The sequence below is a fragment of the Salvelinus namaycush genome, chromosome 8 (genome assembly GCF_016432855.1).
Source record: "Salvelinus namaycush isolate Seneca chromosome 8, SaNama_1.0, whole genome shotgun sequence".
Lineage (NCBI taxonomy): Eukaryota > Metazoa > Chordata > Actinopteri > Salmoniformes > Salmonidae > Salvelinus > Salvelinus namaycush.
Window position 1 is genome coordinate 63,430,668 of NC_052314.1, and position 25,088 is coordinate 63,455,755.

A 25,088-nucleotide genomic window follows, 5' to 3' on the forward strand; every position below is an offset into this window, starting at 1 on the left:
AACAGAACACGCCGCACAATTATTTATTGTAATAGCCGTGATTGTTTTTCTTTAAAATGGCGTGAGGGTTTGTTCCGTTTTTAATTATGGCTGCTGTATGACAAACTCATTTCACCCTTGGGGATTGTAAAGTACAGTCAATCTCATCTAATTTTGTCAGTCAGACTGGGCCTGGGGTTCCAACAAACTACTACGTCAATTCATGTGTCTAAGACTGATCTAGAGTCAGTCCTAAAATGTGCCAGAGGGGCTGGCCTCTTAAATAGCAAAATGACAGGAATACCTGAGCTTCATTTACCCTAGTTTTTAATAATAGGCTACCACATCAGGCTAACCCTAACCTGTTGCACTCAGATACCAAATACCTTACATCTGCAGGCTGACAAGCAGGCACCGGGGGTGCAACAAATTTCAAACCCTCTAAGCTTGGGGGTTGCTGTTGCTATTAATACCCCAGACAGAATAGCAGTTTGGTCCAGCAGAGTGACATAACGAGCCATATCTATTGCAACCAAGTGTAGCGGAGGAGCATAGAGAATCCTCTCAGCTATGTGGAGGGGCCATCGTTCATGACAAATCCTCTCCAACCCAACGCTGTGTTAGGCTAGGGAGAGCAGCTCTCAGCTCTACTGTACACAGGACCTGTGTGGAGCGAAGGCTTCAAGCCTGTTAAATGGGGAGTGTTACTGTATTTGGGAAGGCTGCCAACAGTGCATGAATAAGCTACAAGTGTGGCAATCACATTTTACAGGTCTAATGGCACAGACCTCACCCCCACCCCAGATGGTACTGACCGACCCCCTTGGTTTATGTACTAAATGTATGAGTCATTGACGTCTGGTGATCTTTGAGGGGAATCCATCTAAAAATCCCCCTTATTTCCTAGATGAGACGAGATACTTTAACAGGTGGTTGTGGAAAGTTTGTCTTACCACAGAGAACACATGATGACTAAAGTAATTGAGAAATGTAATGGGTGTAGTGCGACGCGACGACATACCGGTCTGTGATTTCTATATCGAGACAGAACCGCCTGTCCAGCATGTCTGTGGTTTTGCGGACACAGGACTTGAGGGTGACCGACTCCGTCTCGCCCTGAGGTAGAGAATCACTGTTCAGAGAGCCTGTTCTGAAGGCAAGAAAGTCGTTCCTTATAAAATGACTACAGACTGCACTTTTAATGCGGGTTTCAATAGTAATTGTCGATTTGACAAATTATGACTTCATAGTTGTATTTGAATAGGGATGGATACACACATTGAATAATCAATCATTTGATGTGCTACTTGGACCATACTCTGTATAGCTTCCACAACCTGTCTTTGATTGTATGGGTCACGACTCACCATCTTTCCTCCTGACCTGTGGTCAAAGGTGACCATGTGTAGGATTTTCTGTTCCTTCACGAACGTGCAGTAACGCTTCACCCAACTGGAACCAAAAGGAGGGGGCCCTGGGGACGAGAACACACATTTCATTGGAACACAGTTTAAACTGCCCACCCCTCTTGGACACACACGTCGTTCCTCTATCCTTACGTTTCTCCTGGACGTAGAGATATCCTTCGCTGCTGATGGGGCTGGTCTGTCTATACTCCTGGGGAACCTCCCTTATCCTCTTCATCAGCTCAAACACCTCCACCCGCGTGCCCTCAAACCGACTCCGTGTCTATATGGGGGAGGGGTGTCTTGTTACTAATCGGGCCAAGCTGCAAAGCCAGGGGTAAAGTAACTCCTCTCCAATCTGATTTAAAAATGAAACCCAACCTGGTCTATTCCCCTAATCGTATACTTAACCCTAACCTTAAATTATGGTTAATTGTTTTTTTGGTCAAGTTTCACAATGTAGTACATTTTGACTACCGGGAGACACACCCAAGGAAGGAAGACACCCCTTGTGACTCTAGCTAAAATGGTCATGCAGGGGTCAATCACACAATGCAAAGCCACTGGAAAATAAAATCTGCAGAGCTCCCTTTGGAAACTCCCCTGACATCCCAGAGTGAGTGAAAGTAAAAGCTTGGGGGTCAAAGAAAATAATCAAAACACTAAGACAATTAACAAGTGAGTCAAAAAGAAAGCACCTCAAGTACCTAGGGAAAGTCCCACTAGAAGCAGATCAACTTTAGATATATTATGAGCCAACATTCAAATGTAGAATATGTATAACATGGGGTGTATGTACAGTTTTTGTGATGTGTAATCTATAGTATTTAGAGCAATACTGTGTGTACAAGACATGTCCCTCTAGGACAAAAACGTAATATATCATCCTAAAATTGAATGAAATGACCACCTCATTTAAATGTTTGTCATTTAGCAGACACTTTTATCCAGAGCGATTTACAGGAGCAATTAAGGTGACGTGCCTTGCTCAGACACCTGCCACCTACCTACATTTACACCACTTTGTTTCATACAGTATACTGACATCCTTGTACTATGTGGTTAAAACTGGAATCCTTAATGGTGAAAAAACAATGTCAGTTTGGGCTATTACAACAAAAGAAGTTACTGCAAATCACAAACCCCCCCCCCTCAGACGTCATTGCATCTCGATAGAATAGCAGAATCTGCACTGCAAAAATGTTGAACAAAAACAACAAAAGGTGCTGGGGAGGGAGGGACAGTGGCGCTGTTTCCCCTAATGCCGATTCCATCTTAAAATAGAAATCTAATAAGACACGGGTGACGACTAATATCTCACATTTTGTATATTGATCTGTAAGGCTTTCTTGTAGTGGTTAAAGTCATTGGCCAGCTCAAATCCCTGGTGGTAGAAGGTGAACACTGTCTGAAAGAAAGCCAGCATCTGGGGAGAGAAAGAAAACATGGGATACAATGAAGAGTGCAATGACATTTTAATGCATTGTAACCCGAGGCTGTCTACACTTCTCACATTCATTTCTCAGGGGTTTACGTGGAATGAAGTCATTGTAAAAAATCAGTTGAAGAACTCACTTTGAGCTGGTTTATATAAAAAAAAAAAAAACTTAATTTGACTGCTAGGGAACCTATATAAAAACACTAACTGTAGTGTACACTACTTTATGAGCACTAAGTTAATGAGCACTGTAAAGGAGAACTGCTGACCAGGCTAGACAAGTACTAAAGGTGCATTCGCCAGCAGTTCATTCACTCACTGGCTCCAAATGTCATATGATGCAAAACTCGTCATACTGGCTGTGTTTCTGCCTGCTTGAACGCAGAACAGCGCAGATACAAATAAACATTAAAATGAACCCCCCCACAAATCGATAGAACATCACTCAGATGTACAAATACAATGTAACATTAAAAAAATAAAAATGGGTGAATATTTCCTTTAAGGCCCATTGGGAGTACAACAGACAGTGTACAAAACATGAAGAACATGACTGACTGACCAGGTGAACGCTATGATCCCTTATTGATGTCACATGTTAGATCCACTTCAATCAGAGCAGATGAAGGGGCGGACATGGATTAAAGAAGGATTTTTAAGGCTCAAGACATGGATTGTGTATGTGTGCAATTCATAGGGTGAATGGACAAGACAAAAGATTTAAGTGCCTTTGAACGGGGTATGGCTGCAGTGTGTCGAACTGCAACGCTGACGGATTTCACGCTCAACAGTTTGTGTGTATCAACAATGGTCCACCATTGTGGACCACACAAGGACATCCAGCCAACTTGACAACTGTCGCAAACAATATTAGGAAGGAGTTAATGTTTTGTCCACCCAGTGTAGTGTGTGTGTGATTATGTATTTTGTAACACTCACTGGCTCCACACAGTCAAACTTCTTCCTCTCCTGGATCTCCTGCAGTTTACACACGTAGTCCAGAGACTCCTCCTGGAAGTGCTGTCTAATGGTCTCCACCTGGCTGTCCGCCTGCACAACAGAGGACAGAGAGAGAAAATGTCAGCGTTGTTATACAGTACAGTCAGGTCTACACAGACAGATGGAGATCACGGCATAGCTTCAGTCGTACTGGATTCAGAGGCCCAGACAGAAAGGATGAGCTGAGAAAGTATTACTCTTTTCTGATAGCCCTTTAAAGTCTTTACCAAAGTTAAGACAGATGACATGGTGTCTGACAGCCCCCCCCAAAAAAGTGACCAATCAACTGGCGAGTTTATCGTTAGGTTGACTAATATGCTAATTGATTAGGCTACATGGTTTGCTTGACTGGATCTTCATAACATCCCAGTATTCAATGTTATTTGCCACTTTACTGTATAGCGTGTTCAATATGTTATTGTGTTCAATCCAGTGCATCAGTTTTTCCATTAGCGGCTGGTAGTTTTTCCATTAGTGCCATAGGTCGGGCCTGTCACATGACATGTACAGTATGACATCAGATTAGTTGAGGGAGTTCAGACGGTGCCTCGCGGCTACGAGGCTGTGAACACCACACACATATACACACACACACACTACTGTGCCCCGATTACAATCTCTGTTCCAAACACGGAACCCTGGGGTCTGTTCAGGAGGGTATCACAATACAGAAATGTAATGCATAGAACAGATAGGATTGCCTCGCGTATAACTTGGAATTGTTAGCTCTATTCTTTACATTTCCACCTGAAATATTCAGAAAGTTTAATCTCACTGAATACACCACAAGAGTCAGTGAGGGAAGAACAGAACAGTTCCCACAAGGGCAATCTATAGGATACAAAATAAATTGTTAAGTGAGGGGAGTTTAGGTTATATTACATAGACATGCAATCTGGTACTAGATTGTGTAAGGTACTATATGGTAAGTTTAGTATATCATTATACACTGCTCAAAAAAATAAAGGGAACACTTAAACAACACAATGTAACTCCAAGTCAATCACACTTCTGTGAAATCAAACTGTCCACTTAGGAAGCAACACTGATTGACAATAAATTTCACATGCTGTTGTGCAAATGGAATAGACAAAAGGTGGAAATTATAGGCAATTAGCAAGACAAGATACAAGACAAGACAAAGATAAAGGAGTGGTTCTGCAGGTGGTGACCACAGAAGACTTCTCAATTCCTATGCTTCCTGGCTGATGTTTTGGTCACTTCTGAATGCTGGTGGTGCTTTCACTCTAGTGGTAGCATGAGACGGAATCTACAACCCACACAAGTGGCTCAGGTAGTGCAGCTCATCCAGGATGGCACATCAATGCGAGCTGTGGCAAGAAGGTTTGCTGTGTCTGTCAGCGTAGTGTCCAGATCATGGAGGCGCTACCAGGAGACAGGCCAGTACATCAGGAGACGTGGAGGAGGCCGTAAGAGGCCAACAACCCAGCAGCAGGACCGCTACCTCCGCCTTTGTGCAATGAGGAGCACTGCAAAATGACCTCCAGCAGGCCACAAATGTGCATGTGTCTGCTCAAACGGTCAGAAACAGACTCCATGAGGGTGGTATGAGGGCCCGACGTCCACAGGTGGGGGTTGTGCTTACAGCCCAACACCGTGCAGGACGTTTGGCATTTGCCAGAGAACACCAAGATTGGCAAATTCCCAACTGGCGCCCTGTGCTCTTCACAGATGAAAGCAGGTTCACACTGAGCACGTGACAGACGTGACAGAGTCTGGAGATGCCGTGGAGAACGTTCTGCTGCCTGCAACATCCTCCAGCATGACCGGTTTGGCGGTGGGTCAGTCATGGTGTGGAGTGGCATTTCTTTGTGGGGCCGCACAGCCCTCCATGTGCTCGCCAGAGGTAGCCTGACTGCAATTAGGTACCGAGATGAGATCCTCAGAGCCCTTGTGAGACCATATGCTGACACATGCACATTTGTGGCCTGCTGGAGGTCATTTTGCAGGGCTCTGGCAGTGCCCCTCCTTGCACAAAGGCGGAGGTAGCGGTCCTGCTGCTGGGTTGTTGCCCTCCTACGGCCTCTTCCACGTCTCCTGATGTACTGGCCTGTCTCCTGGTAGCGCCTCCATGCTCTGGACACTACGCTGACAGACACAGCAAACCTTCTTGCCACAGCTCGCATTGATATGCCATCCTGGATGAGCTGCACTACCTGAGCCACTTGTGTGGGTTGTAGACTCCGTCTCATGCTACCACTAGAGTGAAAGCATTCAAAAGTGACCAAAACATCAGCCAGGAAGCATAGGAACTGAGAAGTGGTCTGTGGTCACCACCTGCAGAATCACTCCTTTATTGGGGGTGTCTTGCTAATTGCCTATAATTTCCACCTTTTGTCTATTCCATTTGCACAACAGCATGTGAAATTTATTGTCAATCAGTGTTGCTTCCTAAGTGGACAGTTTGATTTCACAGAAGTGTGATTGACTTGGAGTTACATTGTGTTGTTTAAGTGTTCCCTGTATTTTTTTGAGCAGTGTACAAAGGATAGCTCCACAAGCCTTCACAGTGAAATATATAAACTTTGTTGATAACCTAATGGGTTTATTTTCCCATTACCAACCCCAATATAATCCACACTGGGTCTGTAAAGCTTGATAATGTATCTGAAATCTCAGGATGTCTTGAGGCGCTCCAAAAGCTACTGCCTCAGAGGTACGACCTTGGTGGCTGGTACAGAAACACTGAACATGACTTTCCTTTCCGAGCACAGGAAAGAGAAACTCACGCCATACTCTAACCCTAGGCCTGTGGACACTCATACCGCTCTACACACTTCAGCACTACAGAGATGAGCCAAGAAGTCTGTGTGCATCCCAAAAGTCACCCTATCCCCTACAGTGTACAGGGCTCTGGTCAAAAGTGGTGCCCTATACAGGGAATAGGGTGCCATCCTATGGGTCAGGATTCAGGAACTTCTCCCTAAGCAAATATCCTTTCCAGCCATTTTGGGGTTGGGAAGATGTTGGGGCCCGTCTTTTTCGGCCTCTTTTCCATAAATATATACACACGAGAGCGAGGGTAAAAGTATTAAACAACGTACCTCCTGTAGCTGCGGTTCCTTCTTCTTTGCTGACATGTTCAAAAGCTTTTCCAAGGAGCTGTAGTACTTCTCAGTTTCCTTCTCATACTTCTTCCTTTCCGCCTTAAAAGGGCATAGTATAGAGGAACAGAACGAGAAAGAGCATGGTAAGAGAGCGAGATAAGAGAAGTGAGCAGGACAAACATCGTAATATTGCATTAGTTTCACTGACCAAAGGAATGTTCAGAACATGATATAAAGAGGTACACATTACAATTTCAATTAAGGGAGTTGGAACTCTCTAGACAGGCATTTTGATAAAAGATACTGTCTAATACCCTTTTCACATTATCATGCCGACCAAAAACGTACTTACCTGGCTCTGATATTTTCATTTCACATTCCTCTTTCCAGCATGGTTTCTGCAACTATGGTGCATGCACAACCAGGCCAGGGCAGTACAGCTTGGTTTGGCTCAGTGTTGTGAAAAGGGTATTACTTTATAGCTGTGTTCAGAGCACACGGGATTTTGCGTGTATGAGATCATTAACAAGCAGACTGAATTAAGCAGTGTCATGGCATATGATAAGAGTACCTTCGCCGAGCCCAGTTGCTCTTTTCTGAACTTCTCCAGCGGTTTCATTAGCGTTTCTGTAATATTCTTCATCTAAGAGAGCAAGAGATAAGACATGACCATATTAGGACATATTCCACAAAAGTGTTTCATTTATTCACAGGTACAGTGTTAGGCTGGACTTACACTCCACTAGGCATTCTCTGTAGAGGCGCCACAAGCTCAGCATGGAGATTTCAGTGCATGCCAAAATGTCTAACTTTACGGAAGCATCAGTGACGTATTGTCAAGAGGACCGCTCGAGTGTAAACCCAGCCTAAGAGGCGGCAGGTAGCCTAGCGAAAAAGGACAAATATAAGCACCCTCCGATTTGACCGTTGACATAACATTCAAATGGAAAGCCAAAGGTCACAATACTTGCAGTGGGTTAATGACAGCATAAAGTCAGTGAAAGTTGCCTGTTGTATAACTTTTTACAAGCATCCACAACACATTCAAGTACACTAGTCCCAGTCACATGACAGCTGGAAATCAACAGCACTGTCCTATTGATCACTCGCCCTGCCAAATCTCCCTCTCTGAATCATACCTTCCTCCGTCTCTGCTAAAGGTCCTGTTGCTGGGGGTCATGTCCATGTAAAAGGAACCATGAGCACCAACATGTGACGCTCAAAGGAGCATGTCAAATTTGGTGTCAAATCAAAGCTAGAGTTCCATATTTTGTTGTTGTTGAAATCAAGGCATATACTTCTGTCAACCATTTTCCATCCTAAAAAAGTTGATTAAGCAAAGGGTTTGATTTTCTTAACTTAGATATACATGAAAAACAGTATAATGTTGAATTAAAGTAAAGACCCCTGGCAACTAATATTAACACTTATATTTTGGAGAAAGAACTCTGCCTTCTGTAAGTTTAAGAAACTTTGCCTTGACTTAATTCCATTACCAGAAACGCACATATCTTTAAGATATTTTCACATTTCTCTCCCTCATCAGGGAGGATAATGAAAGTTCAGAAGTCATAAGGTAGACCTATCAATTGTTTATGAAATATGAAGTGATTAAAACTTGAAAATCCATTACCAAATCGGTAACAGAGTTTTTGCAATTGAATTGTCTCAAATGGGAAATCACAGTAGTCACAAAGAGTTGGGTTCAGAAGTGTGACAGCACAGTACACAGCAGAGAACCCTAAGGTTGAACACACTATAATGTACACTACTCACGGAACTGTACTATACTGAGGGTAAAACACACTAGGAACACGTTCCTAATATTGAGTTGCACCCTTTTATCACTCAGAACAGCCTCAATTCATTGGGGTATGGACTCTACAAGGTGTCGAAAGCAGTCCAGAGGGCTGCTGGCCTATATTGACTCCAATGCTGCTACAGTTGTATCAAGTTGGCTGGATGTCCTTTGGGTGGTGGACCATTCTTGATACACAGGAAACTGTTGAGCGTCAAAAACCCAGCAGCGTTGCCATTCTTGACACAAACTGGTGCGCCTGTCACCTACTGCCATTTCCAGTTTAAAGGCACTTAAATATTTTGTCTTGTCCATTCACCCTCTGAATGGCACACACACAATCCATGTCTCAAGGCTTAAAAATCCTTCTTTAATCCATCTCCTCCCCTTTATCTACACTAATTGGTCTTTTGACCAATCACATCAGATGGTTTTGCGTCAGAGCTGATCTGATTGGTCAAAAAGACCAATTAATGAAGAAAATGTCAGAATTGGGATGCCTCTCTAAATGCAGCCATAGACGTCTATGATCGGTTCATATTTGGTCTTGTTTGGGGGCAGAGCTCATTAAAATAGCCAGGGTGTAGAATAATACCCCAAAATGCAAAGGAGGATATTGCATATTTCTACCTTTGTGTACCTAGTTAGGATACATCACCATGAAGAGAATGACATTTATATCCATAATTATGCATTTCTGGGTAGTACAGATCAGGGAGACATGATGAAATTCCATTCCCGCAATTCCACTTCACTTAAGGTAGTTCACTAACCACAAGAGATTCTCAAAGTCAATATGTCATAGCTGACAATTTTTTTTGCAAACATCATTGAATCTTAATTCAGAGCAGCTATTTAAGAGTTTTGGGAAAACGTGGACACAAACTTTGCCATCTGCACAGTTTCCAGTAAATGTGTTTTTGTAAAATGTAAATTGTTAAAAGTAGTTCTTGTGAATAGAGTTGTATGGTTTGTTAAACTTTGAAATCAAGTTTAGCATACATTTTAAGTGAAGAATCAGAGTCTCAGCGCAATTCCGTTACCGTGGAATTGCCCTGGGTTGATTCCAGGACATGTCTGAGCCTGCCTGCCCACCCCACAGTCCTCTGCGATGTCATCCCATACTGCTATGCGATGCTGGGGCTGAACCAGGCCCTGGTAGAAACGGTTACATGGCAACGATAGGGTCTATCTCAAGCGCAAACACAGTACATAACATGCATTGTAAACATTCAGAACATACCCTATTCTGATTGCAAGGGGTCAGGGAAGTAAAACAATAGTATTGAGTGTTTTTTTCAAAATGCCATACAGTATCTGTAGCTAGCTACAATATTTTAAGGGTCGCACACATTGCACCGAAGATGGATCTCCCATTCGTCTACCGATTGTTCAGCGTGCTGTTGCGCGACTCCATGTAAAATCAGTTTGCACTAGGTTCGCAAGTACTCACAGCAGGCAAACACTATTGGTGTGTTCGAGCTCTTAGAACAAGCCATAGGCTGCATTACAGGAGAATATAAATAACACATTATCTATGTTGTATGAGTCACCAAGAGACAACAAGCTATAGCTTAAAACATTGATTCAGCAACACCTACAGTAAATAGAGGTATAGGGATAATAGAGCCAGGAGCCTTGAGGGATATTATTCTGTGAAACGAAGACACCCATCTGCTGACACACGAACACCGTGACTCAACGAGAGAGGCTGGGTTGGTTGCAAACTGCAGGGTTACCCTAGGCGGCATCCCAAATGGCACTATTCCCTATGTAGTGCACTACTGTTGACCAGAGAAGGAATAGGGTGCCATTTAGGACACAGACCAGTCTTTTCTGCATGGGTAGAAAACACTAACAGGCTACATTTACAACATTAAGTTCAGCTGTAACTTCCTCTATACAGTATAGCAGATGTAACTGAACTTTAACATGTGTCACTGTAGTGTACTAGTATAGCACTACACAACAGTGAGTGTTGAATGACTCCATTGACTCTGGTATGTCATGTCTTCTGAGATTGTGTTTAATGGTTCTCTGTCCCACCGCCTCCAGAGAGGTGGGGATGGCACAGACAGTGACCCTTGGACAGGTGCAGTGAAGGTGGCTCTGCCTCCTCTCCTCTGGGTCATGTTCATTAAACACCAATCAGAAGAAAATAGACAGCAGGGACTACCCAGACTTGTCTAATAAGAAACACATTTTCTATTCCAATAAGTTTTGCTACGGTGTCCCCTAATGAACATGACCCTGGTGTTACAACACAGCGGTATCGCTCAACCTTCCACCCACCGAGGAACTGTAATTTACTCACACACGCAGAGCAGACTTTAGTTAGAGGTATTTCCCCTTGCTTTTAAAGCAGGTCTCGACTGGTTAGTGCTTACCATCAGCTCTCTTTGGTCTTCCAGGTTCTTAAGGAAGTTGGAGAACTCCTGCAAGGATTCATCTGCAAGACACAGAACACACTTTAATAATGTTTACATACAGCTTCACTCATCTCATGTATATACTGTATTCTAGTCAATGCCACTCAGACATTGTTCGTTCTAATATTTATTTCTTAATTCCATTCTTCTACTTTTAGATGCGTGTATTGTTTTTAGATACTACTGCACTGTTGGAGCTAGGAACACAAGCATTTCGCTACACCTGACATAACATCTGCTAAATATGTGTATGTAACCAACAACATTTGACACACCCCCACAAACAGGAGGCGAGACTAGAGACAGAACACAAACATAAGACCACACACAGAAAGAGAGACATAAGTACTGGTGTTTCCATCTCTAAAGATGCCACGGGTTTGGGAAATTACACATGCAAGCACTTCATTTGGTGTTAGACACAGAACCAAAAACAAAGGTTCAGTCTGATTACGCTGGCAGAACCACCCAGCTGTAGGTCGTAACAGCACCACACTCACCAATACACCTCTCATCGTCAGTCTTCGCATCGCCGATGTACTCAAACTGGAATTCTCCCAGGGACTGTGCAAACTTGCGCTGGGCCAACACAAGCTCTGAAAACAAAAATAAAATAATTTCAAAAACAACCCTATGGATTGATGGGATGGTCACATCCGTAATCACTTGACGACCATATTTCGACATCAAATGCACTGCTGTCACGTGCTTCCTATTTACAGGCTTGTATCAATAGATTCTTTTTTTAATTAGTGGATATACTAGCTTGATAGATAATCACATTTGAGTTGGACCAAAGCACAAATATGTCAAGACTGAAATAAAAAAACAGAACTCATTTATTCAAGGTCTGGCTGACATGCAGGCAGTAAGGCACCTACTGTAACCTAGTGGTTAACCCACTCTGCATACATCCTGTTGCCTCTGCTGTCAGACTGTAGCATCCTGTCCCTGTATAGGTTATAAAGAGACAATGCCTACTGGTCCATTGATGGTGACAGGTGTATACATTTGAGCAATACATTAAGCATATGTCCCTATAGAAATTAGCCTATATAGGCCTGGTTTAACTATGGGGGTGTGGTGGGTATTGGCCCACGGGTTTATAATGAGCCAACTGATTTACAAACATACATATTAGCCTACATAGGCTAACCTTTACGCTTGACCTGCTTGTTGTGTAAGAAAACCGTAATATTTATTTTTTAGGATAATAGTTTAGGCCATGCGCTAGAGGAGATGGGCTAAACAACAACTGAACCACATTCGGATGTAGCCTAGCCTGGAACCCACACGCTGCACTATAGTGAACTTCGGGGCGTTCGTTTTCCAGGCATGTTTTCCAGGCACTGTTTTCTAAACAGTGTAGACAGATATTCCCAGCGGTGTGGATCTCGGACTGATGACAGTCCCATAAGGACAGCATGGGAGAATGTAGCAGGGTCATTTTAAGACTGGAGCTATGACTGGTATCCAGAGGAGCAGTATCATTAGCTTTGGCAGCTGGCTGGGGCTCTTTGGGGAGGATCAGCTGGGAGTTTTGAATACAGGGGCTCTCAGATTCTCACTGACAATGGAGGTAGGAAGCCTGTGTTTATATTCTAACAGTTATATTACCAGCAGGTTAGCATTTTTTGTCATGACCCGGAAGTCAGCCACAACTGACGACCGAAGTGAGCTCGCAAGCGCCCCGTTGGTTACAAGGAGTCACTAGAGCGAACCCCAGGCTGTAGTGGCACCTCAGCACAGCGATGCAGTGCCTTCGACTGCTGCGCCACTAGAGGGCCCTTTTACATTTTTACAATAGCAAATTTGGACTTTGCAGCTGGCCTAAGTGGAAATCGCTCAGTTCTGCCTCCAGGACAAGACTCGACACTAACATTTTTTCTTTTTAAGTCAACCTGCATATTGCCATGAGTCAGTGTCTGGAGTATCTTCCGCAAACACAGTATTCACTCAATACTGGGGCCTATTGATTACGTTAACATCTACAAATGATTGTAAGTCAATCTTTAAACAGAAGTTGAGAATTGCCACATTAAACAAGTCACAGCCTATCACCCTCATAACAGTTTGCTCCCCTGGCTTTCTCTAATATTTTTTACAAAACGTGGGCCATGTCAACAAATTCCTCTACAGCCATAAACCTGCCAATTAAGCGGCTCGCCAACACCCACCCCAAGAAAATATAACATTGTCACTCATACATGCGGATAATAACGACGAGACCCAAAGCTTAATCATGTGACTTCAGCACAATGACTGGCATAAAGTGCCTAGCCCTAACCTCTGCCTGACTGACCCCAAGCCTGTATTTGTATCAATCAATAGGCAAGTAAACTCCCCAAACTGATCTCAGAGCTGTGTGGACCTTAGACACAAGGAAATTGATGTAGGCTGGCTAACCCACTGTATGATTGGGCTTGTTCAACATTTTTAAAAAAACTGCTGACTGACCAACACATTTTGCATCATAACTAGCATACACATATATAGATCAGTCAGGTAGTCAATTTACCCACAATGCAGCATGGATTTGATACTCTTGAACACAGCCACATTCTGAAACCCCACCTACTCAGTTTTGACATGTGTAAATACATTTTCACACATTTGGAAACCATTTATGTAGTGCTAAGACCTTGGTACGTTTGTTGTCCAAGTTACTACAGGAAACACGGTTGCTTTCTGCACTCTGCAGCAGCATTGTTTACGAGCGCTTGCTCTTTGAGTTTGGCCTGCTTTAAAATAGCACCTGCAGGAAGCTAGCTTCTTTCCTTTAATTAAAAAAAAAAAAAAAAAAAAAAAAAAAAAACTGGTGAAGTTATGTAATGGTCGTTCTTAGAAAAGTAAAGTGATGACGGCCCATTAATATATGCAGAAAGTAAAGTACAAGCCAATGCACTCCTGAGCTGTTATCAAACCATGACAGATTAGCAATAGGCCAGGGGTCTTCAAAATTCTTGCCCACGGACCCCCTGCGGGCAAACCAGCGACCCACATCATTCGTTAGCATTTATTTTTTATTTTTTTTAAAATCATGTCATCTTATCAATATCAGGTGAATGATAATGGCAAGGAGACGTAATTAACATTTTAGTAGATAGTTTCATTATTTTGACGTGCCTCCATTATAACTAGAAGAGTTAACAGCCTAATAGCTAGAAGGGTAACTCCAAACACATTTTCGCTAAGAGCTGCTGTTTAAACAAAGGCTAGCCATGTGTTGGCAAAAATGTATGTCCAATTTAGGAAAGCTTACCAGCAGCCAGTGGCACTTGCCACACTGGTAGCCAATCTGCGGGTGCTTATTCAAAGCCTATGTCATACTCCAGCAAGTGTAATTTCCTCAATATTAGGAGTTGAGAAATAAAGTTGACATTAGAAAGATGATATTCTCCTCTTCTGTACCACAGGTATATAATAAAACAATACATTATGTTGTTGCTAGCTACACTCAAAAGATATTGAAAAAAGAAAGAAAAAAAAGGCACTTATATTAACAGACCCCTGCAGCACCCCCGGTTGAATAGGGACACGGATCTATAGTTTTCCTTCGCAGAAAATACATTAGCGGAACACATTCGTCAGAAAGAAAAACAAGCTATTTTCATCAGATGACAGCTGTGCAAAGCTATTATTTGGCTGGCAGCCACAAGTAAATGAGCTTATAATGAAGGTATTTAGTTCAACTATGCATGGGCATTATATTTCTAATGTTTATCATAGAAAGAATGTAGCCAGCTACATTTCCTAATGTTTTGCTTAAAGTTCTTTCATTTTACCAGAGAAAAGTAGGCTGGCTACATCGAGAAAAGTACAGGAGAAAAGTAGCTACACAGTCAGAGCGCCATCTGCTGATAGAATGTCCGTTTGTGAATTCTTATCCGAGTGGAAAGTACAACTGGAGCATGAAATGAGTCTGATGCAGAGCAGAAATATATTTTATTTTAACTATGTAACTTGGTAAATACAAAATATCTTATTTACAATGACAGCCTACCCTGGCCAAACCCTAACAACGCTGGGCCAATAGGGCAGCGCACAACGGGACTCCTAGTCACGGACGGTTGTGATATAGCCTGGAATCGAACCAGGGTCTGTAGTGACGCTTCTAGCACTGAGATGCAGTGCCTTAGACCGCTGTGCCACTCGGGAACCCAATAAAAAGCATTTAACATACGTGTTTACAAAACGCAGCAAGATACTTATGCGTTCTCATTTTCTTTCTGGCATAAAAACACAGAATTCTGCATCAACTCGCTAGTTAATCTTTGTAAGTGGCTCAATTAATAAGGTGACAGGGCATCATAGTGTTGGCTTTCTGACATGTTTGAGAAGTCAAAGCCCTTTGGATGGATTATTTGTACAGCTACAAAAGCTGAAGAACATACGCACATCCAGGTACTTACTGCAGGTGCTGGAGTTGTAGGCAAACTCATGGAAAACAGAAAGGACATCAGGAAGCACTGGTACATTGATACTGACCCACAACTGAAACCCATTTTTAAATATGTGGTCTGACTTATAGGGAAAGCCTATAGAAGCCTTAAGACACGGCTCAGTGAGCACCGCAGCAATATATGGACAGTGAGGCTAAATTAAAAAAATTCTGGTTGCTGCTCATTTTGTACAAGCTGGACATCCTATTAGTTCTGAGATACATTGAATAGAAATGGTCAAGATGTCATGCTGGGGAGGGGACATTGAGAAGAAACTTCTTCAAAGGGAATCTTTCTGGATCCACAGTACCAACACGGTCTCATGGCCTTAACGAGGAGCTTGACTTGAAACCGTTTTTAAGTGTCAATGTCCAAATTGTGTTTAAAAAAAAAATCTAATTTAGTATTGTGTTTGTATATTACTGTAAATATTGGTCACATTCCCTGTGTATGATCATATATTTTGATAGTTTTGCAATATTAACATTCAATGCATGTTATACATTTTCTTTATTAGACAAGTGGAGTATATGAATGACATTTAAGATTAGACCTCATATGCTTCTGTAGCTTTTCGATATGAAATTCTTGATATGGCCGAACCCTAATTTCCACTGAATATTACACAAAAACGCATTTACTTTAACAGAGCAGATGAAGAACAGTGCAGATGCAAAGTTTGTAACTACATGCATTTTTGAAAGAGTTTCAGTGGAAATTGACAAGTAATCCTTGTGCAGAGTTGTACAGTTAACTTTGCAATTACTGGTTTTTGTTTGACAAATTTTAAAGTGAAACATCTCAGGAAAAAAAAGCCCAAGTCAATTATCTCACCTAGACTGACGTAATTAAAATCCTTAGAGACGTCTCAAGTTGGACCCAATCCATGCCTTGCTTTGGACAACAGACACTTGAGTAGAGAAACATAATGGGATGGTTAGGCCTACTCATAAGCACCTAGACACAAGCCTGCTATGCCAAAGGTCCTCTAATTCCCTTACTGGTGGTGTTCATGCCAGTGTTTAACCACTGATGTGGGGTCAGGAGGAATGTGACAGACATCCCAAAATACTGCCTCTATGATGGAGTAATAATCAATCACAGCCCATCTTGGGGTGGGTGACTACAACTAGGCAAATTACACAGGGAGGGGGAGAGACCACTTCGCACACAAACACATGATTGCATGTAAAGCCGCAGCAGTGTGCTTCCTTCCTCAGATGAGCTGACTGATAGGCTCAACGAGAGCTGACCACAGATTTTTGCAGCCTTGTTTGTGCCTAACTACTAACACACCAGGGCACAGGTTGAGCATCTGCTGCAGACAAAACCCACCAACCAAGAAAGACACTTCAACACAGAGGATCAAATCTCAAAAGTTACAATTCGTTAAGATCAAATAACAATAAGCTAAATAACAGGTTCAGCAGCCGATTTTATCTGGAGGCTCCTTGTTTGTCTCCTGTACACAGTGAACATCGCCTTCTAGCAGACTTCTACACAGACTAACAAGTCGATCATCCAGTAGACCCAGTGATGTACATATGAACTGTGGTAGTAAAGTATGGGTTAATAGCCTCGATGCAGTGTTGTCAAAACAGAGGTATGGCCAGGCCAACAAGTCAGACAGGTCATTATTTTGTTAGCAAACATACCCTGCTGAACATAGCAATTAGCTTTCTAGCAACTGTGGCACTCCGGAGTGAGTCCAAACCACTTAGAAGGATCCAGACCTCTGAATATGGCCAGTCCTTCCTCTCTCCCATTGAGCAGAATTACCACCTTATAATCAGGTTCCCACTGATTAGTTTGACCAGCTTTCATCCTTAGTCACTCCCAGCTCCCACCGAGGGCATTCCATCCAGATAGCCTAACTAACCTGTTGCTAGACCAGTCTGCCAGTGCCACAGCGGGCATCAGTGCTGTGGCTGTCTGTTGCACAGGATGATCCAGATTCACAACAAGCAACAGAGCCAGTGTTTGTCTCAGCCCCAGGGATATATGAAGAGATATTCTACCTAACAGAGCCAGTGTCTAATTACCTTTTGACATATGCAATAGACACACCTCATTAACATGGTATTGCTACAGTATATCTGTTTTGTTAGCCAACATTATGTGCTCCTCGAGGTACTTTAGCTCCGGTTGGCTAGCTCAACTGGCTTAGGCTAAATGTCAACGCCATGGTGATGCGGTTTTAAACGAGTGCTTCATTTGTGCAACCTGAAGCAAATCAAACACTAGGACACCATGTGAAGCCTCCCATCTGTATGTGGCAGCCCTTACCAGATAACAGGCCTAGGCGTAAACAGCGGCGGAGTCTCTACAACAAATCTGGAGGTTTCCCTCTATTGTGTAAAAACTGCATTCTGGATACAGTTGAACCTTTCCTCCCCAACACCTTTAACTAATGTAGGAAAACATGTTGACAACATGCCACGACAACGTAAGTTAAAGTCTCCACAGCCTACACTATCTGGAGAAGTCAGGGTGCCATTGTTACAGCAGTGTCACATCAGCAGTGAGAAATCACTTGATTCAGTGTTAAATTCATTTATTGACGTCACTGGGAGAAATCTGAATTTGTGGTTGGGAAGACAGCTCATGGTTTTGACAGAATAGGCTAACGTAATATGATGCCCAAGCATTGAAAACATTCCTTTAAACTTTGTCTTTTCTGCCGCTCTGACACTGAAGGCTAACTAACAGAATACATGGTTTGGTGGGGGAAGACAGCCCTTGGCCATTATAGGCTATAGGATAATGTGATATGACATCCCAAAGAAGTGTATGCTTCCCCATGCAAGCGTTCCTTTAAAAAAGGTTCAAAGGACAGCCGTAAAAAAATGATGCATTCTTTAACAGATAAGTACTCAGCTGAGCAGAGGAAGACACTGTGGAGGGAGATAGACATGAGCCAAGTGGGCCACACTGAATTCTAGATATGATAATGATCTCAAGTTCTACTATCATGACATAAAGTATAGTAGGGCACAAAGGGCGTAGTGTGGATGGATGTACTTCAGATATCCCTGTGCTTAAAAATGGCCACTTGGTCAGCCAACTGGTTTCTCACACTTTCCAGACCTGTTCCTTTCCATTCCATGTGGACTGTTCCATGCGGACTGTTCCATGAAAGTCCCGTTTCCTCTCTGCTTTCTCTGGTGAGGGGGGAGGGTTCAAGGACATGGTACACAGTTTACAGTAAGAGAATGCACATGGGAGGGTGATGTCATTAGAATTCAACAGTTCAGTTGACATTGGCTTGATTAGCCCCATGTGTGGTGTGTCCTCACCTTGACTCCGTCCCATTGATTCTTACTCTGGTTACAGCTACAGTGGTGTCACTGACTGAATCATTCCCTCCGTTCATATTCCTCTTTCCCTCCCAGAAGGGTGTGGGTACTAGCAGAGACAGGAAGAAAGCAGCTAGCTCAACCATTACATAACACCCTTCACCATAGCATTCTTACATCATTTGTAGTACTCGAAATGGTGGAAAAACAAATCTGGCAACCGCATATGTTTGGTGGTATCACGGGGTGTATAACTTCAAGACAATTGCACAGAGCAGCTGCCGGCACACATCAATGAGATATCATCAGCGGAGCAACAACAAATGTGACAGGCAAGAGGTCTGTATTTATTAGATCCCAGAGATAACTGTTATCCTACAGTGACAGAACAAATACCAAAACACCCGAACTTCCACCTAAGGAAAATACATCTTGTCCCTGGTCCTAGCCATGCTGCCTTTTAAAAAGGCAAGGCGTTTCAGAAAAACTAGCAAATAATTTCAGTTAAACTGGGAACTGTCGACTTCCAGCCCCACCACTTGTCCGTGTAAAAACCAGAGACCCTGCTTGGCTGTGTGAGTCATGATGCCACGACCTTCCATTAAATCTGATATTGTGAGCCAAGTTCTAACAGGAAAAACATGAAGGGGCCAAGCGATGTGACAAACACTTGTTGCCGTGTGTGTGTCTATTAAGCCGGGTGGGGACAATGGAGTGCTACAGCGTCACCTCCTAGCCAGGGTTCCCTCTTTGGTTACATTAAAACAAGGAGGTGCTCTAGTCTACAGTACAGCATTACTGACCTATCAGCATCCAGCCTGGAGCGAAAGACAACTGAAGTACAAATGGTGGGACATTTTAAATGTTTGTTGCTGGCCTCGGTCTTGGTCAGATACAGTCTAGAAGATCAAAGGCCGGGTACTCTTTAAAGGCTGCGCTGTTCAAATCTAGGTGTAGTCGTCAAGAGAACACAGAAATTGCCCTACACTTTATAAGGACTAGACCCGACTCTACAAAGTGGAAGAGATATGTTCAAAGAGGCTCTACTGTAGCTTAAGTGCTGTGGAATATAACAAAGTGCTATGGATGCATGTTTGTGTTCACACAGAGCTGGGCAGTATACCGTATTTAACGATCTACCAGTATCGATGCACGGACCGATTTGAGTTTTTACTTTACCTTCTATAAACGGTATTTGAATGTTAGGTCTGTTAAATGTGATACGCCATGTGTAACGTACATTTTTATTCTTCACTTTGCTACTCGAGTCATCCCCCTCCACTCCCTCTGCCACTTCCCACAGACCTAGCCCTGCCGTCACTCAAGGAGCACATGTTGTTCCTTGACCACGAGACACTTGTGTTCAGTCTGTATGGTCAATGCAGCACATGCAACAATGTTGATAGCGATGCCGTTTTCACAAGCGTTCTATAAATTAAACTATTAGTTTCTCACATCTGCAAACAGCTAGGTTGTCTATTCTTAGCAAATTAGGCCTAAATTGTGTTAGTCACTAATGCTAATCGCTAGTTAGCTGGCTACTGAGTCAGAGCAAATGTAATTGGCTATATAGCCTGATAATACCAGTGATGGCATAGACCTAAATCAGCATGTTTGTGCAACAGTATCTTCTAAATCAAAGAGGAATATGCAAAACAAGAATATGTTAGCTACATGAAGTAGCTAAGAGAAAACATACAATGTAGCCAAAGCTTACAGGAAACACTTAAGTTCCTACCCTGTCACTCCTTCCTAGCATTTGAATTCGTTGTCATCTCAAACACTGTATTCAAAGTGCCCACTATTACATTCTAACTATAGAATAGTCATTCTATTTCAGTGATTCCAACAGTTTATCTAATTCTCAAGTCAAATCGCAATTGCAACATTTGGTGAAAAATAAGTCCTAGATCTGCACATATCGTGCAGCCCTACGTGGCAGTGTGGAAATTCTCTCAATTGAGCAGTGGTGTAAAGTACTTGTCATTTTTTTTGGCATCTGTACTTTACCATTTAACAACTTTTACTTCACTACATGTCTAAAGAAAATAATGTACTGTTTACGCCATACATTTCCCCTGACGCCTAAAAGTACTTGTTACATTTTGAATGCTTAGCAGGACAAGAAAATTGTCCAATTCACACACTTATCAAGAGAACATCCCTGGTCATCTGCTGCCTCTGGTCTGGAGGACTCACTAAACACAAATGCTTTGTTTGTAAATTATTCACTGTTGGAGTGTGCCCCTGGCTATCCATAAATTTAAAAAAAAAAGAAAGAATGGTGCCATCTGTTTTGCTTAATATAAGGAATTTGACATTTAAAATTAAAGTACATTTAAGTACATTTGATCAATTACATTTACTTTTGATAATTAAATATATTTAAAAACAAATACTTTGACTTTTACTCAAGTAGTATTTTACTCTGACTTTCACTTGAGTCATTTTCTATTAACATACATTTACTCAAGTATGACAATTGGGTACTTTTTCCACCACTACAATGGAGTGCAGGAAATGCAGAAATGATAAAATAAATTTGTGGTTGAAGTTGAATTGAACAGTATAAAACAAATCAGAATGGAGAAAGACTGAATGTATGTGATGCCACCCTAGGATCACTCACTACTCATGAAGCAAATGTATAACTTGTATTATTCAACAACTAAAAAAACCGTGATGTAATATTCCGGCCATATCACCCAGCCCTACACTTAATAAACATTCAGCAGCATAATCCCGACTGCGTATTCATGCTTCATTCAACCCCACCCTACAGCGCACTGCAACCGGTTACACATGTTTGTGCTGGACCTTCAGTACCACACTAGTGTACAACATGTTGCTCATGACGTGATGGTTTTCCCTCAGAGCAGCAGAGTTAATATAACCACACCAACCAATCCAGTTCAGGTCCGGACACAAATACCCCGTAAAGTCCCATAGTGAATTCAATGAAGCCATGACAAGCTACAAGCTAGTAGGACTAATATGCGTTTTTACGCATCCTTTGAAAGTTTCCTGGATTGCTAATGCGACTCACTCCATGCACAGCTGTTCTGAAGGAGGAGTGGCAAACATAAGCAGCCTAGTGAAACTGGGGAGGGTGGTGGCGAAGCTGAAAAATAGCTCAGTGCATCTTAAGTGTTTAAGTGACCTAACCTCAGACTGTAGCAGGGCGGGTGAATCATTAATACATTTGCCTCACAGACATAGTAGATGTATTCATGAAATTTTGCAAAGCTGAATTTCCTGAGACGGTATTCCCAAGTAAGCTAGCTTTTGGATACTGTAATGGTTGGCCCACTGTGTAGCTGCAGCCTAATCAAACTACTGTACTTTCTAAACTCTACCAACTTAAAAATAACTATCCACTAGTCTAGTCCTTGTAGTAGACAGAGTAAAGCCCAACTCCTTTACCCTTTTGGGTAGAAAGTATCAAAACAATAGCAACTAGAACAGCCAAAGCAAACACAAATCTTACTCCACTGATACATTAAAATACCTGTTTGGATCAGATGTTTTTCCTGTAGAAGAGTCATTGACATTTAGTTGTAAATTATCAACAAAGTGCACGCTGTGTTCATTGTGAGCACTTTGTTATGATTACTACAGAGGGGTATACTACAAACAGGATCGAGGAGTTAACCAGCTTATCTGATGTGCCACTTGGGTCTGCCGTTCTCAGCAGGCAGAGCTAGAGAGCGGCTGGGCCCAGGGCCTCACGGGCCAATGAACTGTTTACACGGCCATGCCTTTCCCAATCCTTCCTGTTCCACTCGCCCATCTTTCCAGTCAGAAGCCACACTCTGCTCTACTCCGTTCCACTCACAGGCACAACCATTTTCCTCTCTGGAGGCCACCCTCGTTCCCCCTCTCTCTAGTTTGTTTAGAGTTTAGTTCCCCCCCCCCCCCGTCTATCTTCCATGGTATTACCCTTCATGACAACAGCAGCATTACCTCATTTCTACCCTCAGGGTTCTTCAACATCAAAACATGTCAACAAAAAAACAAAACAAAAATCAGTAGAGTAATTTATCAAAGAATTCCAGGAGCTCCTTGGGAGTTACTTTTGTCTCCCAGCCCCTGTACATCCAATAGACAACTACGGCAGGATCTTCATCTGAGAACTCTAGCTTTCACTCTGACTGGTCAAACTAGTTGCATCGGCTGAGTGAGAATTCCCTGTCCTTGTGTCCACATATCTAGACCTCTGCATTTTTTTTAATGCGAGAGGCTTCAAGCGGATATGGCCCATCTGGTTTTACCCTGAAGGTAACCTTCAGAGTCAGGCATTTGAAACACTGGTTTTAATCAATTCATCAAAAAAAGGTAGAGGAGTTCAGAGCCCCCCAAGGGAAGGAGGGTGGAGCCTTCAGCAAACTGAAACACCTGCAAAATGAAAGGGACTCCTGAGTGTCATGACCATGATCAAACCCAGGTAATGTACTCTGGTATCAGTTTCATAAAATAACCTCGTGTTTCGTTTAGAACAGCACTAGACGGATGGAAAAAGTTCCTCCTGCATGACATCACGTCTGTGTTAATGTGATTTTAATGAAAGATTGTGATGTGGCTCTTTGGCGGAATCAGTAATACGATTATAGGGGAGCGAGCCAGAGCAGCTTGCCAGACCGAATCATGGCCGTACACTCACTCTGGCCTGCCTGCCAACACCCAGCAAAAGCTGCAAAACCTCTTGGCTTGTTGATTTTTACAGGGGAAATTATGTAGGGGAAGGAAAAGACAAAACATCTTAATTTGTGAGTGGTCATCAGTTGACCAGAGGAAGTCAAGCTGTTGCCATGGTGGACTGAACACAGCCCGCCCATCACATCACCACAAACTGATTGCCTGGTTTAGTTTCACATGACAGCTTTATACTTCCTTCCTCAATGTCCTCATCTAAAAAAATATAAAGAGGAATATGAGGTAGGGCTGGGCGATATGGTGTAAAAATCATAACTAATGGGCGATTCATGATATACAGTAAGTAAGGCCTGCCCAACCCTCTTCCTGGATATCTACCGTCCTGTGGGTTCAGTCCAACCTTAATTTAACACACCTGATTCTACTAATTAGCTGCTCAACAAGATCTTAACTGGCTGAATCAGATATGCTAAATTAGGGTTGACTGAACCTACAGGACAGTAGATCTCCAGGAAGAGGGTTGGGCACCCCTGCACTAAGTGTACAAAACATTAGGAACACCTTCCTAATATTGAGTTGTACCCCCTTTTGCCCTCAGAACAGCCTCAAAATGCATTCCACAGGGATGCTGGCCCATGTTGACTCCAATGCTTCCCACAGTTGTCAAGTTGGCTGGATGTCCTTTGGGTGGGGGACCATTGACACACGGGAAACTGTTGAGCATGAAAAACCCAGCAGAGTTGCAGTTCTTGACACTCAAACCGGTGCGCCTGGCACCTACTACCATACCCCTTTCAAAAGGCACTTATATTTTGGTCTTGCCCATTCACCCGCTGAATGGCACACACACAATCCATGTCTCATGGCTTAAAAATCCTTATTTAAACAGGTATCCTCCCGTTCATTTACACTGATTGAAGTGGATTTAACAAGTGACATCAATAAAATAAAGTCTCTTTTCCATGACACTCAGTGTATATCTTGATATTTTCAAAGTTATGGGCTATTCACAATATATATATATTTTTTTGTTCTCCAAGTAAGCTTTGATGCACAATTAATGCTCAATGCACTGCATTTCAAACAGCCTGGGATAATCTATGCATTTAGGGTTTGTTAAATTATACCTAGGCAAAATATAAGCCTTCAACCTTAAGACCCACTAATAATTACATTATTTTATAAAAACAGTTTAAAGTGCTTTTTGCAATAATCACTGCTCTGGTTCAAGTTTATCTATGAAAATGCCCTTTGTTACTAAATTTACCAGAACCATACACAACCACCAATGACCAACTTCTGGTAGCAGCCATTATAAAATATGAACACATCTCAAACATAAGCCCACCTGCGCAACCCTGTTCCTGGAGTGCCACAGGTACTGACAGATTTTGTTCCAACTAGGCACCACACCTGACCAGAGGTGGAAAAGTGCTCAATTGTCATAGTTGAGTGAAAGTAAAAAGTAACAGCTATACATCAAATGTATAGCTTTTGATACAATTTCCTTTATAATTTTATTTTTACAGCCAGGGGCACACGCCAACATAAATGCTTCCTTTGTAAATTGTGTTTAAATG

The 25,088-nt window shown here is 42.5% G+C and overlaps 1 protein-coding gene across 1 annotated transcript in view; it reads right to left on the minus strand.

The window, feature by feature from the left end:
* The window catches only part of LOC120053050 (rho GTPase-activating protein 10-like), a 63,893-nt gene that overhangs the window by 31,096 nt on the left and 7,709 nt on the right, over positions 1-25,088 (minus strand). Inside the window, exons 2-10 of the mRNA XM_039000301.1 lie at positions 11,618-11,713; positions 11,076-11,137; positions 7,462-7,533; positions 6,888-6,989; positions 3,763-3,873; positions 2,707-2,811; positions 1,539-1,668; positions 1,347-1,453; positions 1,001-1,095 (exon numbers count right to left, since the gene is read on the minus strand). Of these exons, the coding sequence (XP_038856229.1) occupies positions 1,001-1,095; positions 1,347-1,453; positions 1,539-1,668; positions 2,707-2,811; positions 3,763-3,873; positions 6,888-6,989; positions 7,462-7,533; positions 11,076-11,137; positions 11,618-11,713 (880 nt within the window). The remainder of the gene's footprint in view (positions 1-1,000; positions 1,096-1,346; positions 1,454-1,538; positions 1,669-2,706; positions 2,812-3,762; positions 3,874-6,887; positions 6,990-7,461; positions 7,534-11,075; positions 11,138-11,617; positions 11,714-25,088) is intronic.